Raw genomic sequence first — 14,859 nt, 5'->3', positions numbered from 1 at the left:
AGTGATGCAGCCTAGACTGAGCTGGGTGACCAGCATCACCCAGGGAGGCTGTGGGAGCCAGTGTGCAGCCCTGTAGCCTGTTGCCTCCATGGCACCCAAGTGGGGGAACACAGATGGCCCCAGGATGGGGTCTGGGTGCCCCTCACATGAGCTCCAACTACTGGCCAGGGGCATCCTGCCGTCCATCCGGCGTGGGGGGCCACACGCCGCTGGAGCAGAGCAGGAGATGAGCCCCGTGACTTGCATGGGGCTTCAGTCCCTGGGGGGAGGAGAGCTGGGCACCGAGAGCCTTTAAGCAGCAGGGTGCCACTGCTCCCAGGCCAGGACTTCCCCAGTGACCCCCCAATCTCTGTCTGGATGGTGACCCTTTGAAAGCGCAGCGGAACGGATCTCCAGCGCGGTCCGTCCCCTGGAGTTTCTTTGTTCGCGGCGCTGAGGACTTTTCATGGCAGGGGGAGAGGAAGAGCCGCTTTGAAAAGCTCCGTCGGCTCTTGCCAGCTCTCACTCGCTTTTCTTTTCTCCTTCCAGAGCCGCGTGGTGTGTCCCAGAGCCGCAGAGCATGTCCCTGCTCTGAGAGCCCCGCCGAGGTCCTCCGCAGCCGGCGCGGGAGGAGCCGCCCCGTTGAGGAGCGTTCCCGTCTGAGGCTCCCCCGGTGGCTGGCGGGCTGGTGCTAGCAGAAGGGCTTCGGGGGGGAATCTTTTGGGTTTCTTTTTTTTTCTCCTTGGCACTCGGGGGTGGGTTCGGGGGTCTTGTTTTGGTCGTGGTTTTTTTTCTTTCTTTGGGGGGGGGTTTGGGGTTTTTTTTTTTTTGTTTTGTTTCGCTTTGGGGTATTTTGCTCGGCCGTGCTCTGGGCACCATGTCAAACTCGGGCTCCCATCAAGACGCTGGGAACAAGCCAGAGACGGAAAAAACTAACCAAGATGACTCTCAGCCCCCTGTCAACTCCGAGAGGAGGAACAAAAGTGGGATCATAAGTGAACCTTTGAACAAAAGTCTTAAGAAGTCCCGGCCGCTCTCCCACTACTCCACCTTTGGCAGCAGCAGCTCGGGGAGCGAACATTCGGAGAAGGGCAACCCCTTAGTGAACGGCGGCGAGGCGGCCGTGGATAAAAGTCACTCTACCTCAAAGCACAAAAGCCTCTCCAGCATGCTGAGCAAACTGGAGCGGGTGTCGGAGATCTCCTCGGAAGGACAGCTCGCCCTCCAGCAGTTCGCTCAGTCGACAGAGATGCTCAAACGCGTGGTGCAGGAGCATCTCCCCCTAGCCAGCGAGCACGGGACTGGGCTCTCCGACATGGAGGCGGTGTCGGCCGCAGAGACAATGAACGGCCCCTCCGATTTCCCTTACCTGGGGGCTTTTCCCATCAACCCAGGCCTTTTCATCATGACCCCTGCCGGCGTCTTTCTGGCAGAGAGCGCTCTCCATATGGCCGGCTTGGCAGAGTACCCCATGCAGAACGAGTTGGCATCTGCCATCAACTCGGGGAAAAAGAAACGGAAAAGATGCGGCATGTGCCCGCCCTGCCGCCGCCGGATAAACTGCGAGCAGTGCAGCAGTTGTAGGAACCGCAAAACTGGCCACCAGATTTGCAAATTCAGGAAATGTGAAGAACTCAAAAAGAAGCCTTCCGCAGCACTGGAGGTAACCGGCCCCTCTCAGGCACCCTAACCCCTCCTCGGGCCGCGCTCCTGGGTTCGGATCGTGCCCTAGATAATAAAACCGCCTGGTACTTCTTACTTCTTTTATTCTTCCCCCCTTTTCCCCTCCCCCCTCGTTAACAGCTCTCTCCCGGGAGGGGTGTGCGCTCTGCCCGGTGCTTCCAGCCTCTGCCCTCCCACACATACTGGGGTGGGTTGGGTTGGTTGGTTGGTTGGCTGGCCGGGGGAGGAGGGCTGGGCTTTGCTCCCCCGGGGGGTCCCCAGGCGCTTTGGGTTTCGTTCTCCCTTGGCAGGCCTGGGCAGGGTCCCTGCTCGAGTTTCGGTGCCAGCAGGGGGGGTTGGACTCGATGATCTTCGGAGGTCCCTTCCAACCCCTAACATCCTGTTGTATGGATTTGTGAGGCTGAGAAAGGGCTCCCCGTAACTGGAGATAACATCTGAAATACAGACAGTGCCAGCTTCACTGGATGAAGCCTTGAGCAGCTGAGTCTTGTTGAGAGGTGTCCCTTCCCGTGGTGGGGAGGTTGGAGTAGGTGATCTCTAAGGTCCCTTCCAACCTAAGCCAGTCTATGATCCTGTGATCTGTGGTCTCTTGGCCTGGGCAAGTTGCAGCTCCCTGACCCAGGCAGCAACTTCTGGCCCAGCAGCTGGGGCAGAGCATAGGGGGAGGCAGGAGATGGCTTTTCAGGGCAGAGCTTGGGGGCAGTGGGTGATGGTGGAAGCCATGGTTGTGATGCTGCTGGGGCCCAGCCCTTTGGCTCACTCTTTGCTCCCAGCTCAGCAGGCCCTGGGTTTGGGTGGTGATCAGCTGCACATTTGCTGGGCAGCATCTCCTGTGCTGTGGCCGTGCTGGGCCTCCCTGCACCAGCCTAGGGTGGCCAGGATGAGCCCATGAGGCACCAGCCAGATCTCCTGGTGGCAGCAGCAGTGGTCCCTGCTTTGGCACCCAGCTGAGCTGTGAGCACCTCTGCTGCTGCCACACTGGCCAAGTGTGGGGGTGCCCAGGTCCCCTGCTGGAGGGCTTTGCTGTGGTAGTTGGGTACTTGGTACTGTCACTGCCACCACAGCCACCCGATGGGTGCTGCCCTGGGCCTCAGCAAGCTGCTGTTGGGTTGAGGTGCCACCTTGCCAGGGAGATGTCACCCAGCTTCCTGTGTGGGGTCACAAGCAAAGCCCAGTGCCTAAGGTTGCTGTATGGGCCTGGAATTCAGGCAGGGCCATGGCATGGCTGGGTGTGAGGTGGCATGGGTGAGGGCTGGGTGCAAGGCTGTGGGCACACTGCTCTGGCAGTGCTCTGGGCCGAGACCTGTCTGCTGGGTCCCTCAGGGAGGGAGCTGCTCCCACCCTCAGCTGTGCATCTCTGTGCCTGTGAGTGCATCCCTAGAGCCAAGCAGAGGCTAAACCATCACCGGGGTAGCAGCTGGCAGGAGGGCATTGCCCATCCTCTGGTCACCCCAAAGAGACACCCCCCCCTGCTTCCTTAGCCACGTTCCAGGTTTTTCAATTAGCACCAGCTCCGGATGGAGGGCGAGGGGAGAGGCAGGAGCTGTGTTTGGGTTGGTGGGGATGAGGAGAGGGGGACTGTGTCTTTCAAAAGCCTCTGTATTGCTAAATTATATTCTTGTTCTAATTTGCTGAGTCAGTGATCTGGAAAAAGGGAGAAAGGGAGGAGGGGAGGGGAGGGAAAAAAAAAAAGTTCATCTCTTCCAAAGAGTCCTAAAGCAGGTCAAGAGGCTCGGAGCTGGCGGCGGCTGAAGGAGTTGCTCCCTTCTCCCCGCGCTGGGCAGGAGCTGGGGATGATGAATGGTGCTGGGAGCCCATCAAATGGTCACCCCTGTGATTGCTTTCCCCATCCCCGGGCTGCCTGAGAAATTGAAGCCACTGAAACAGGGCTCTGCCTCTGATGGAGCTGGGCCCCACCACAGATGGGTCCCCAGCCCTCCTGGGAGGCACCAGAGAGGTGGGCTGAGGCTGAGCAGGGATGTGCTGATGGGCCTGGATGCCTGGGCAGGTGTGGGTCACTCCAGGGCATTGTGAAGATGGTTAGGGGGCTGGAGCAGCTCTGCTGTGAGGACAGGTTGAGGGAGCTGGGGGTGTTCAGCCTGAAGAAGAGAAGGCTCCAGGGGGACTTAATAGCAGCCTGCCAGTACCTGAAGGTGGCTAAAGAAGGCTGCAGAGGGACTGTTTGCAAAGGATGAGGGCAGTGGTCTGAAATGGGAGAAAAGCAGATTGAGACTGGTTGTGAGGAACAAGTTCTGCACCAGGAGGCTGCTGGAACACTGGAACAGGTTGCCCAGGATGCTGGTTGGGGCTCCATGCCTGGAGCTATTCCAGGGGAGGCTGGACAGGGCTCTGGGCAACCTGCTCTGGTGGAGGATGTCCCTGCTGAGTGCAGGGGGTTGGACTGGGTGAGCTTTGGAGGTCCCTTCCAACCCAGAGCATTCTGTGATTCCCATCCCCTGTTTGGAGCAGGTCCTCCCCTCTCTCACTTGTGCTGTGTGTTGACCTTGGTAGGGCTGAGCAGGACTGTGGCTGTATGTGACTGGGACAGGGTTACTGGGACCCCAGCTGCTGTCCCAAGGTTACCTGGGTCAGTGGGCTGTTAAACCTCACCCTCAGCAATGTGCTGTGTTGGGCCCAACCCTAGGGCAGCCACTGGCTTTGTGGTGGAGGCCTGTGTGGAGGTGGCAGTGGGCAGGACACAGAGCTGCTGCCAGCTCCATGGGCTACTGGTGAGGTCCCCCCACAACATAGTGCTTGATGCTAGGACAGGAGGAGCCATTGAGAGGCCTTTACATGGGGCTGAAAGCTTCACAGGGCTTTGTGAAGCCATCCTCCCCTTCTGCAGGGACCTCTGGAGAAGGTCTCCCCAGGCCCAGGAGAAGGATGGTCAGGGATCACTCCTGTCTGCCAGCCTGGAATGTCCTCAGAGAGCCTGGCCAGGGGCTGCAGCTGTGACTGAGCATGGATCTAAAATCGGCCAGCTAAAGAAAAAGATAAATTAGAATTAAACCTTTATGGTGGCATAAACCCCAGGCTGAACCCAGGGCTGAATCCCTCTGCTGCCCTGAGGCTTGAGCTGCACATCTGCAGAGCCTCTGGTGTCCTGCTGTGGTGGTGGCCAGCTGAGGCTCTAAGACAGTGAGGCAGGCTGGGTGCTCTGAGCAGGCAGCAGCAGCACAGCCCTGAACCCATCAGGGATCAGCTCCTCGAGGCTCTGCCAGCCCCTGGAACCCAGGGTGATGCCATGGGGGGGTGCTGGTGGCCAGTCCTGGACAGGTCACCCTGGGCTTGTATCTGGAGCTGTAGGTCACACAAAGGCCATGGAAGGAAGGCAGGCAGGATTTGACTCCACAGAGCTGTCCTCCATCTGGAGAAGCCCTGGTGCCCCAGCTGGCTGCTGCTGGGAGGGTCACTGCTATGCTCCTGGCAGTCTCATGGAGACTTTGCACCAAAGGCTGTCATGACAGGGCAAGGAGCAGTGATGAAAATGGCAGAAGGCAGGGTTAGGTTGGACACATGGAAGAGATGCTTCATGGTGAGGGTGGTGGGACACTGAACGGAGAAGCTGTGGGTGCCCCAACTCTGGAAGGGTTGCAGCTCAGGCTGGATGGGGCTATGGAGAACCTGATCTAGTGAAAGGTGTCCCTGTGCACAGCAGTGGGCTTGGACTGCTCTGAGAGTGCCCCTCCCAGCCCAAACTGTTCTGTGGTCATGGGGATGAAGGGGGATCCACCCTGGGCATCCATTCTGGAGCTGGTTGTCCACCTGCCTGTAATAGTGAAGGTGCAGAGGTGTTTAAGATGACCTGTATCAAACCTTCCAGGCCCATTAGGAGCCCCCTCTCCCCTTGTTCCCTTCTCCTGGTATCACAGAATCCTAGAACGGGTTGGATTGGAAGGGACCTTAAAGCTCATCCAGTTCCAAGCCCCTGCCATGGGCAGGGACACCCCCTACCAGCCCAGGCTGATCAGGGCCTCATCCAACCTGGCCTTGAGCACCTCCAGGGATGAGCTGTCCACAACTTCTCTGGGCAGCCTGTTCCAGGAATGCTGCAGCTGGGCAGATGGCCCTTGCTGGTGAGTCTGCTGCTCTGGCCCAGCAGACCTGCATCCAGCACTTTGGGTGGGATCCAGCGTGGATGCCATGCTGTGCCACAGCCCTGTGCTTCCTTGGCACTCGTGTCTTCCTCAGAAGCCTGGTTACCTAAGGCAGGGATCTCTGGGGAGGTGGTGATGCCTGCAGTTCCCTGCTCCTTGACAGCCTCGGCTCAATTTGCCCAGAGGACCAGACACAGGAGGTGGTGCTGTGTCTGGAGGAGAAGCCCTGTGTCTGGGCACCACCATCTCTTGCCCATCCTTGCCCTTTGCTTCCCTCCCCTTGCCCAAGGCCCATGTTTGGGTCATGGTGCCTGTGAGCACACTGGGGTCCCTCAGGGACAGGAGAAGTCTCTGCCCTAGTCTCTTGCTGAAGCTTGGTGAGTGTCTTGATCCAAGGAAAGGACCTGCTGGGAGCTGGCTGGCTGCTGCGTGGGGTTAGGGACCTGAACGTGGCATGGGTTTGGCTGCTGGCACACGCCATGGGATGCCCTGGCTGTGCACACAGGCTCTGCTCTGGGAGCTGCTGCTGGGGAGAGCTGCTGCTGGGACTGCCCAACCTGCTGCCCCCATGCCTGTGGCTCGTTCCCCCTTGGTGCCCCTTGCCTGCTGGAGATGCAGGAGCTGAAGGGTGGCTGAGGCACATCCTCCTGGTGTGGCGCTGGCAGGCTGGGCTTGGCCTTGCCTGGGGACTGTTGGCATTGAGGGACACCGTGGGTCTTACATACCCCACCCATGGTCTCATGAGCATTGTGTGAGCTTCCCACCCCATATCCATCTGGGAAATGTCCCAGCTTCTTCCAGGGGACCACGGAGCTGTTGTGGCCATTGCCCCACAGCACCTTTCCTGGAGGTGGCTTCAAAGAGGTCTCCTCTGTGCACACAGCTTCTCAGAGCACATGGGGCTGGAAGGCACCCTTCAAGGTCACCTTGTCCAAGCCCCTGCAGGCTGCCCAGGGACACCTCCAGGCTGATCTTGAATGTCTGCAGGGATGGGGCCTCAACCACCTCCCTGGGCAGCCTTGTCCCAGGGTTTCAACACTCTCATTGTGAAGAGCTTCCTCCTGATGTCCAGCCTAAAGCTGCCCTACTCCAAGGAGGAGCAGAAAGTTGCTTGGGCATCCTCCCAGCCAAAGCCAGGTTGTTTTAACTCAGCTAGTCAAGCCCTGACCACTTTGTTGTGTGTGGGATGTAGCCTGGTGGGACTCATTCCTCCTTCCCCTGTGATGCCCCCGGTGGTGCCCTGTTCTGTTCTGTTGAGGACAGTTGCTCCTGGTGGCCAAGCAGCAGCGTGGTGATGTCCCCTTGTGTCCTGAGCAGCTCCTGGGGCCGATGAGCCCAAGCCTCAGTTTCCCCCCTCCATGACCTCCTGAGCCTAGAGGCTGCTGTCGGTGGGGCGTCGGTCGGGCCGGGGCGAGCGGACCGGCAGCGGCAGCGAGGGGGTGGCCGCTCCGGGGGCTGGCAGCGAGGGGGCTGGCAGCGAGGGGGGTGGCCGCGCCGGGGGGTGGCCGCTCCGGGCCATTGTGCTCTCGCTATCGGCCGGAGGGGAAGTCGTGGCCGCGGCGGGGACACGGGAACAATGCCCGAGCCGCCCAGCCTGGGAAGGGGGGAGCTGGTGCCAGGGGACACCCCGGCTCCCTCCGGCCCCTGGAGAGGGACCTCGGGCTGTGCGGTCCCTACGGCACGCTGAGCCCCGGGGCCGGGGACTGGGATGCAGGGCTGGGGGGGGGTTGCGGGGGGGATGATGCACAACCCCAGTGCCGGCCCCGACCTAACGCCTTGTCCCTTCTTGTTCTTCTGTTGTCCTCCTTCCCCCCTCCCCCCCCTCCCCAATCCCTGTGTCTCTCTTCCTTTCCAGAAGGTGATGCTTCCTACAGGAGCCGCGTTCAGATGGTTCCAGTAGGAACGGGAATCCCAAAGCTCTGTCATCCAAGTGCAATGTCACTGCTTGCTTGTGTTGTCTCAGGCAAGGGATTTTTTTTTGGCTGAAAATGAATGGATGCACCTGTGTCTCTTTAGAACCAAAAATATTTCTCATTCCTCCTTCTATACATTTTTTTTTTCCCTTCTTCTTAAATTTTCTCTCTTTTTCCCCCCCCCCCCTTTTTTCCCCTTTTTTTCTCTTTCTTTTTTTCCTTTTTTTCCCCTTTTTTAAAACATTTTTTTTCTTCTTTTTGTTTTTTTTAAACCATTTTTTCCTTCTTCTTTTTCTTTTTTTTTTAAAACTTTTTTCTTTATTAATTGTTATTTTTTCCCCCCCCTTTGCTTTTATATATATATATTATTTTTTTTTTTTTGGTGTGTGTTTGTTTTAACACCTTCGAGTCCTAGTCAAGACATTGAACTGCTTTTCAAAGAAGAAGAATCATCATTCAGATAATAATGAAAAGAATAATAATAAGAAGAATAATAACAATTAAAAACACACACACACACAAAAAAAAAAACCAACCACAAACCACCACCACCAAACCCACAAACAAACCACGACAAAACCACAAACCAGACGTTTCAAATAAAGAAAGAAATTAACAAACAGACAGGAAATGGATCTGTAAAATACCAAGAACTCAATAGACAGAGTATGGACAATCAGTTTCTTTCTGTGTTTTTTGGTGTTGATGTTGTTCCTGTGTGAAAGATGCAGTTACTTGTGTAGGGAATGTAAATTTACAGTAACCTTTGGGAATCTAGTTACTAATAAGCACTACTGTAATTTAGCACAGTCCTTTTTAATTGCACCCTCATTTATACTTTTGGTTTTTCTTTTGTTGGTTGCTTTTGGTTTTTATTGGTTTTGGTTTGGTTTTCTTTTTTTTTTCTTTTCTTTTCTTTTCTTCTTTTTTTTTTTAATGGATTTGATTCTTTCCCATCAGCCCAATAGAGTGGAATAGTTTCTAGAATGCCTTCAACTTCATGTTTATAAATGAGGATATGTTTAAAGCGATGTAGTGTCCCTTTTCCTCGCCATTCAAACCTCTGGAAGAAGGTCTAACCCCTTCCCTTCCCTTCCCTTCCCTTCCCTTCCCTTCCCTTCCCTTCCCTTCCCTTCCCTTCCCTTCCCTTCCCTTCCCTTCCCTTCCCTTCCCTTCCCTTCCCTTCCCTTCCCTTCCCTTCCCTTCCCTTCCCTTCCCCTCCCCTTCCCTTCCCTTCCCTTCCCCTCCCCTTCCCCTCCCCTCTTCTCCCCTCTTCTCCCTTCCACTTCCCCTCCCCTCCACTTCCCCTCCCCTCCCCTCCACTTCCCCTCCACTTCCCCTCCCCTCCTCTTCCCCTCCTCTCCCTTTCCCCTCCCCTTCCTCTCCCCTCCCCTCCCCCTCCCTCTCAAGAGGTTCAGGAGCAAAAGGTGGGAAGCAAAACCTCACATTGCTTAACACACCTGGTGGGCTCCGAGCCAGGACACAGACACACAAACAAAGGAGTTTAAAACAAACCACCACCACCACAACAACAACAAAGAGAACTTCCCTCCCCCCCTCTTCCCCCCTCCCCCAGCAAAAGTCATCCTTAGTGTATTGCTGTAGAACAAGGAACAGGGGAAAAAACCCCAACCCCCAAGCCCCCTCCTGGTTGCAAAGGTTTGAAGGACTCTTTTGTTTTGTTTTGTTTTGTAAAGTGACTGAAATCTCCCAAATCACAATAAAAGTGGGATGCAGGACCTGTGCTGACAGCAGTTCCACCGAGGGATGTTTCTCTCCCTGTGCAGCCCCCTCCCCCAGCTCGCTCTCTCTCTCTCTCTCTCTCCATCACTCAGTTGAAATGCTGTTTGTAATGTTTTAGCGACCCAGGCTGTTTTTGTGAATAAAAGGAATGCATGTTTTGTGTCATCACTCACAGCTCTCTTATTTTGCTCTTCTTCCCCCTCCCCCCCATCCCCGGCCCCCCTCTCCAGCCCCCTCCACCCAGTGCCACGGGTGTCCACCCCTGGCCAGCCCCAGCAGGACAGTGCCGATGAGCCCAGCTGGAGCCACCCCGGCAGCCAAATCCCTGTGGTTAATCCTGGCAGTGTCTGGGCTAAGCCAGCCTTGGCTGCTGCTGGGGGTGTTTCCCAGCTTGACCTGCCTGGGGTTGCTGGGTAGCCCAGCACCGTTTGGGTTGGGGAAGCAAAACCATGACCGTGCCACGGAGAGCTGTGGGTGAGGCTCGTGGTCACAGAAGCACAGAGCCAGGGAAAGCATCTGGCTGGCAGAGCCCTCCAAGCTCAGCCACCCCACCCCTCCACCCAGCACTGCAGGCTCAGCACCAAACCATGTCCCTCAGCACCAGCCCCACAGCTGCTGCAACACCCCCAGGGATGCTGACTCCAGCACTGCCTTGGGCAGCCTCTTCCAATGTCTGAGAGCCCTTCCAGGGCAGAAAGATTTCCTGAGCTCCAGCCTCAGCCTCCCCTGGGGCAGCTTGAATGGTTTCCTCTGGTCCTGTTGTTTGCCACCAAGGAGCAGAGGCTGCCCCCTCCTCACTCCAGCCTCCCTTCATGGAGCTGTGGAGAGCCATGAGGTCTCCCCCATTTCCCTCATCTTGTGGGGACAAATCCCAAATGAGCTCCTGAAGGTGAGGCAGTGTCTGGTGCAGTGTCTGGTGGCTTTCCAGACAGGTCTGGTGCTGGCACCGGGGCAGCAGGAGCCTTCCATGATGGAGGAAATGTTGAATGGATCACAGAGGATCACAGATCAGATGAGGTTAGGGGTTGGAAGGGGCCTCTGGAGATCCTCCAGTCCACCCCCCCCTGCCAGAGCAGGAGCATAGAATCCAGCACAGGTCACCCAGGAACACATCCAGATGGGTCTTGAAAGTCTCCAGAGAAGGAGACTCCACAGCCTCTCTGGGCAGCCTGCTCCAGGGCTCTGTGACCCTCCCAGTCAAGAAGTTCCTCCTCCTGTGCTGGAGTTTCCACCCATTGCCCCTTGTTCTGTCACATCCTTCTCCGTGGACTCGGCCATGGAGAACTGGTGGCTTTGCTGCTGACCCTTGGGGTGCCATGCTGAGCATCACATCAGGCTGTGAGCCCTCCTTCCAGCCCCCAGCAGGCTCTCCTGGCCATGCAGTCAGAGTTGTCCCAGCCTGGAGGAAAGTCAAACGTGTGTGGACCTGGCAGTGCCTGAAAGGAGGTAGCCAGAGCCCTTGTCCATGGCTCCAGTCAGTGCCTGGGCCGGCATCTGCTGACCAGATGTGTGCCTGGAGGAGGCAAGGGGGGTGATGGCAGAGTGTGGGCTCCCTCCCTGCCAGGCAGTGACCTGCTGGGACTGAGCAGGAAGTCCTTGGGGAAAACCACCCCAAATGCCTTCCCCAGCAACCTTCCACTGGGCCGCCCCAGCAGCTGCCAGGGGCTTTGAAGCCCTGCCCCAGGCACTGAGGTCACACTGGAGGTGCCTGTGGGGGTGACTGGAGGTGGTGGAGATGGCAATGGAGCTGGGTCAGTTGGCAGGGGACAAAGCTAAAGGCCTGTGGGGACAGACAGACCCTGCTCCATCCTGGGAGTGCTCCCAGGCACGGCGTGCCCAGCTCGGGCACCAACCAGGGTGGCACTGGCAAGGGCCCGTGGGGAGCTGGGTCCCAGTTGGTGCTGCTTGAGCAACAGCCGAGATCACTCAGCAGGAATGTGGTGGTGGTCCTGGGGGGTGGTGGGGACAAGGAGCCTGGCTGTGTTTTTTATGGCTGTGGCCAGCAGCTGGGGCTGTGTGAGCTCAGTCCTGGCACCTGGGGGGCAGCCAGCCCCTGCCCTGTGCTGGGAGAGCGTCCTGGGCAGTGGCACATAGAGCCCCAACCGGCTGTGGGCTGCTCCATGCCACCAGCGGCCCAGGCTGAGGACCTGGGGGGCTACCCCATGGGGCTGTCCCCAACCCATGCTTGGTGCTGGGTGTGCAGCATGGAGGGGCTGCCATTGGCACAGGGAGGTGCTGGGTGAAGCTGCCCACAGGGGCAGCCGCAGGAGTGGCAACCCCCACGGCCACAGCAGTGTGCCCAGCTCTGCTTTCCCCTTGGCACAGGGAGGTGTCCTCAGAACCCCCATGGAGCCACCTCTGTGGCTGGGGAGTGTGGAGGAGGAGGTTGGCTCTGGTGAGACCCCACCTGGAGCACTGTGTGCAGTTCTGGAGCCCCTAGCACAGCAAACATCACCAGAACAAGGTTCAGAGCAGCTCTAACCCCAGCAGCACAACACCCAACTCAGCTCCCAGGTCCCTCATTCCCACAGGGCAGTCAAACCTGTTGCCCCCCTCCAGAGGGCCACTGAAGTCTGGTGGTGATGTCTCATCACAACCTCAGCACCTCAGTCAGGTAGCAAAGGGCTACTGGACCTTCCTGACCCCACAGGGAAACACCATCAAGTCTTGAGCTGCCAAGGACTCAGCCAGGTGAGAGGCAGCCATGGGGACTGCTGGTGGGCAGAGGCCCCATGGCACCATCACCTCTGGGGGGCTGCTAGTGCTGGGGGAGGAGAAGCTCAGCAGGAGCCAGCAGGGAGCACTTGCAGCCCAGAGAGCCAAGCAGAGCCTGGGCTGCAGCAAGAGAAGTGTGGCCAGCAGGGGAGGGAGGGGATTCTGCCCCTCTGCTCCACTCTGCTGAGACCACAGCTGGAGCCCTGGGTCCAGTTCTGGAGCCCCTAGGACAAGAAGGGTCTGGAGGTGCTGGAAGGTGTCCAGAGCAGGGCCAGGAGGATGAGCAGAGGGCTGGAGCTGCTCTGCTCTGGAGACAGCCTGAGAGAGTTGGGGTTGTGCAGGCTGGAGAGGAGAAGGCTCCAGGGAGACCTTCTTGTGGCCTTGCAGGATCTGCAGGGGGCTCCAAGAAAGCTGGGGAGGGACTTTTTGGGATGTCAGGTAGGACTGGGGGGGATGGAGCAAAACTAGAAGTGGGGAGATTGAGATTGGACGTGAGGAAGAAGTTGTTCCCCATGAGGGTGGTGAGAGCCTGGCACAGGTTGCCCAGGGAGGTGGTGGCAGCCTCCTGCCTGGAGGTGTTTGCAGCCAGGCTGGCTGTGGCTGTGAGCAACCTGCTGTAGTGTGAGGTGTCCCTGCCCATGGCAGGGGGATTGGGACTGGCTGAGCCTTGAGGTCCCTTCCAGCCCTGCCAGCTCTGTGATTCTGTGGTGCTGCTCCTGAGTACGGTGCTGCTGCCCTGCCAGAGCCACTGCCAGCCTGAGCCCAGCACTGCCAGTGCCTGCCTGCTCCTCTGGCATTTGCCTGGTGTGTGGGCATCAGCAGGGGCGATGGGCACTGGCAGAGCACATGGTGCTGGCACAGGGCAATGTGGACCTTGGATGGATGAGGAGAGCAGGAGAGAGCAGCAGCTTCCCAGGGAGGAGGAAGGAAAACAGCTTCAAGAGGAAGGAAGGAACCAGAGAGGAAGGGGTTCAAAGCCTGCCTGTGAGTGGGGTGGGCTGGTGGGAGATGGGGGGTGGGAGATAGGGGTGCTGTGGAGTGGCCCCTCCAGGAGAGGCTGGCTCTGTGCTTCCCTGGGGGTGTGTGCAGGTGCCTAGCCCTGTGCTCACCACCAAGCTCTGCCTGAGGAGCTCCTGCCCAGGCAGGCAGGACCTCGGGCATGCCCTGAGGGCAAAGCTCATCTCCTGCACCATGCTCAGCTGCAGGCCTGCTGTCAGGCACAACCCCTGGGCCAGGTTGTCCTCAGTGGCTGCCCAGCTGCCGGCGGGAAGGTGTTACAAGGCCTGGCCTGGGGTCACTCTTAATTAACATCCTCATTAGCAGAGGAGCAAGGAAACCTGCTGCTGCCCTACGGTGTGCCAGCCCAAAGGGCATGGCTGTGCTCGAGCCATGCCTTAGACTCAGTGGCTCCAGCAGCAAGTGATGCCAGGAGAGGAGACATTGGCACGGGGCCGGTGCCATGGCACAGCAGTGATGCCAGAGGTGGGTTGCATGGTGGAGCTGGCATGGCTGGGAGATGGCACTGCCCACGGCCCCGAGTCTGGAGTGAGGTGCAGCCTCTGCACTGGCGCCAGAGATGTGTCTTGTACCACCACGGGGGCACCCCAGCCCCTGGTGGCACACGGAGGGGGTGCCAGGCCGGGCTGCAGGGCGTCACTCGCCCCTCTCCAGAGCGAGTGCCACCCCGTGCCCCGCGCTGGTTGGCAGCCCAGCGAGGTGTGGGGGCGGCAGCCACCTCGCCCTGCCATGCCCCGGGCTGCAGGCGGCATCCTGACCCCGTGCTGACCCCCAGCCCCCGCTGCCGGCCCGGGGCAGGATGCAGGAAGCGGGGAACAAAACGAGGCTGAGCCAGGCCGGATGGCAGCCGCGCCGCTGGCCAGCCCTGACCGCCCGCCCCAGCCGGCTGCCAGCACGGGGAGGGGGCTGCAGGCACAGCCAGGGGCACAGCTCCTGCCCGGGGGGGCTGCCAGGTGCTTGGTGGTGGAATGGCAGCAGCTACGAGCAGAGAATGCTGGTTGGTGCTGGGGGAGCCGGGGGTTCAGCCTGAGGGTGGTAGGCTGGCAGCGAGGTGTGGGGGTGGCATCTGCTCAGCTTTGCTTGGCAGGCACCCTGCACAGCCTGGGGCACTGCAGGGCCGAGGTAAGGTCCAGCCAGCCCCACACCAGCATTAGAGACATCACAGAACCATGGAATTGTTGGGGTTGGAAAAGAACTCCAAGACTATCAACTCCAACCAGCAACCCAACCCCACCATGGCCACCAAACCATGGCCCCAAGTGCCATGGCCACAGGGTTCTGGAACACCTCCAGGCATGGGGACTCCTCCCTGGGCAGCCTGTGCCAGTCCCTGACCACTCTGGCAGCAAAGACATTTTGCCTCCTCTCCAACCTAAGCCTCACAACAGCCAGCGTGTCCTTCAAAGCTGAGCCATCTGTGGGTGCTCCCTGGCGTGTCCTGGTGCTCCACCTTGGTGTCATCTGGGCACAACTGACACAGTAACCATCCCTCAGTGGGCATGGGCAGCCCTGGGGGATGCTCACCACCACACAGCTCTCTGACCATCCTCAAGACTGGGGCCTGGGGCTGCTGGGCCAGCTCAGCTGGGAGCATGAATCCCCAGACTGAGCTCCCTGCAGCTGGCCAGGTGACCTGCCCTATGTCACACCCCTCCTGGGAGCTCTCTGCCTCCATAGCTGAAGTTCTTCCAAGCAGTTGCAGGGGTTTCAGC

At 58.7% G+C, this 14,859-nt stretch overlaps 1 protein-coding gene across 2 annotated transcripts; it reads left to right on the top strand.

The window, feature by feature from the left end:
* Positions 1–803: 803 nt before the first annotated feature.
* Positions 804–7,800, top strand: CXXC5 (CXXC finger protein 5). 2 transcript variants are annotated; one of them, XM_054168404.1, is made up of 2 exons: positions 804–1,642; positions 7,618–7,800. In XM_054168404.1, exons 1-2 carry the CDS (start codon positions 857–859, stop codon positions 7,657–7,659), a joined length of 828 nt encoding a protein of 275 aa, XP_054024379.1. In that variant the 5' UTR covers positions 804–856; the 3' UTR covers positions 7,660–7,800. The 2 variants fall into 2 exon arrangements, with proteins under 2 accessions (XP_054024379.1, XP_009901454.1); XM_009903152.2 differs by having other exon boundaries at positions 7,615–7,800.
* Positions 7,801–14,859: the final 7,059 nt, after the last annotated feature.

The sequence above is a fragment of the Dryobates pubescens genome, chromosome 16 (genome assembly GCF_014839835.1).
Source record: "Dryobates pubescens isolate bDryPub1 chromosome 16, bDryPub1.pri, whole genome shotgun sequence".
NCBI classification, from domain to species: domain Eukaryota; kingdom Metazoa; phylum Chordata; class Aves; order Piciformes; family Picidae; genus Dryobates; species Dryobates pubescens.
This window is presented reverse-complemented; position numbering and strand designations above follow the sequence as displayed.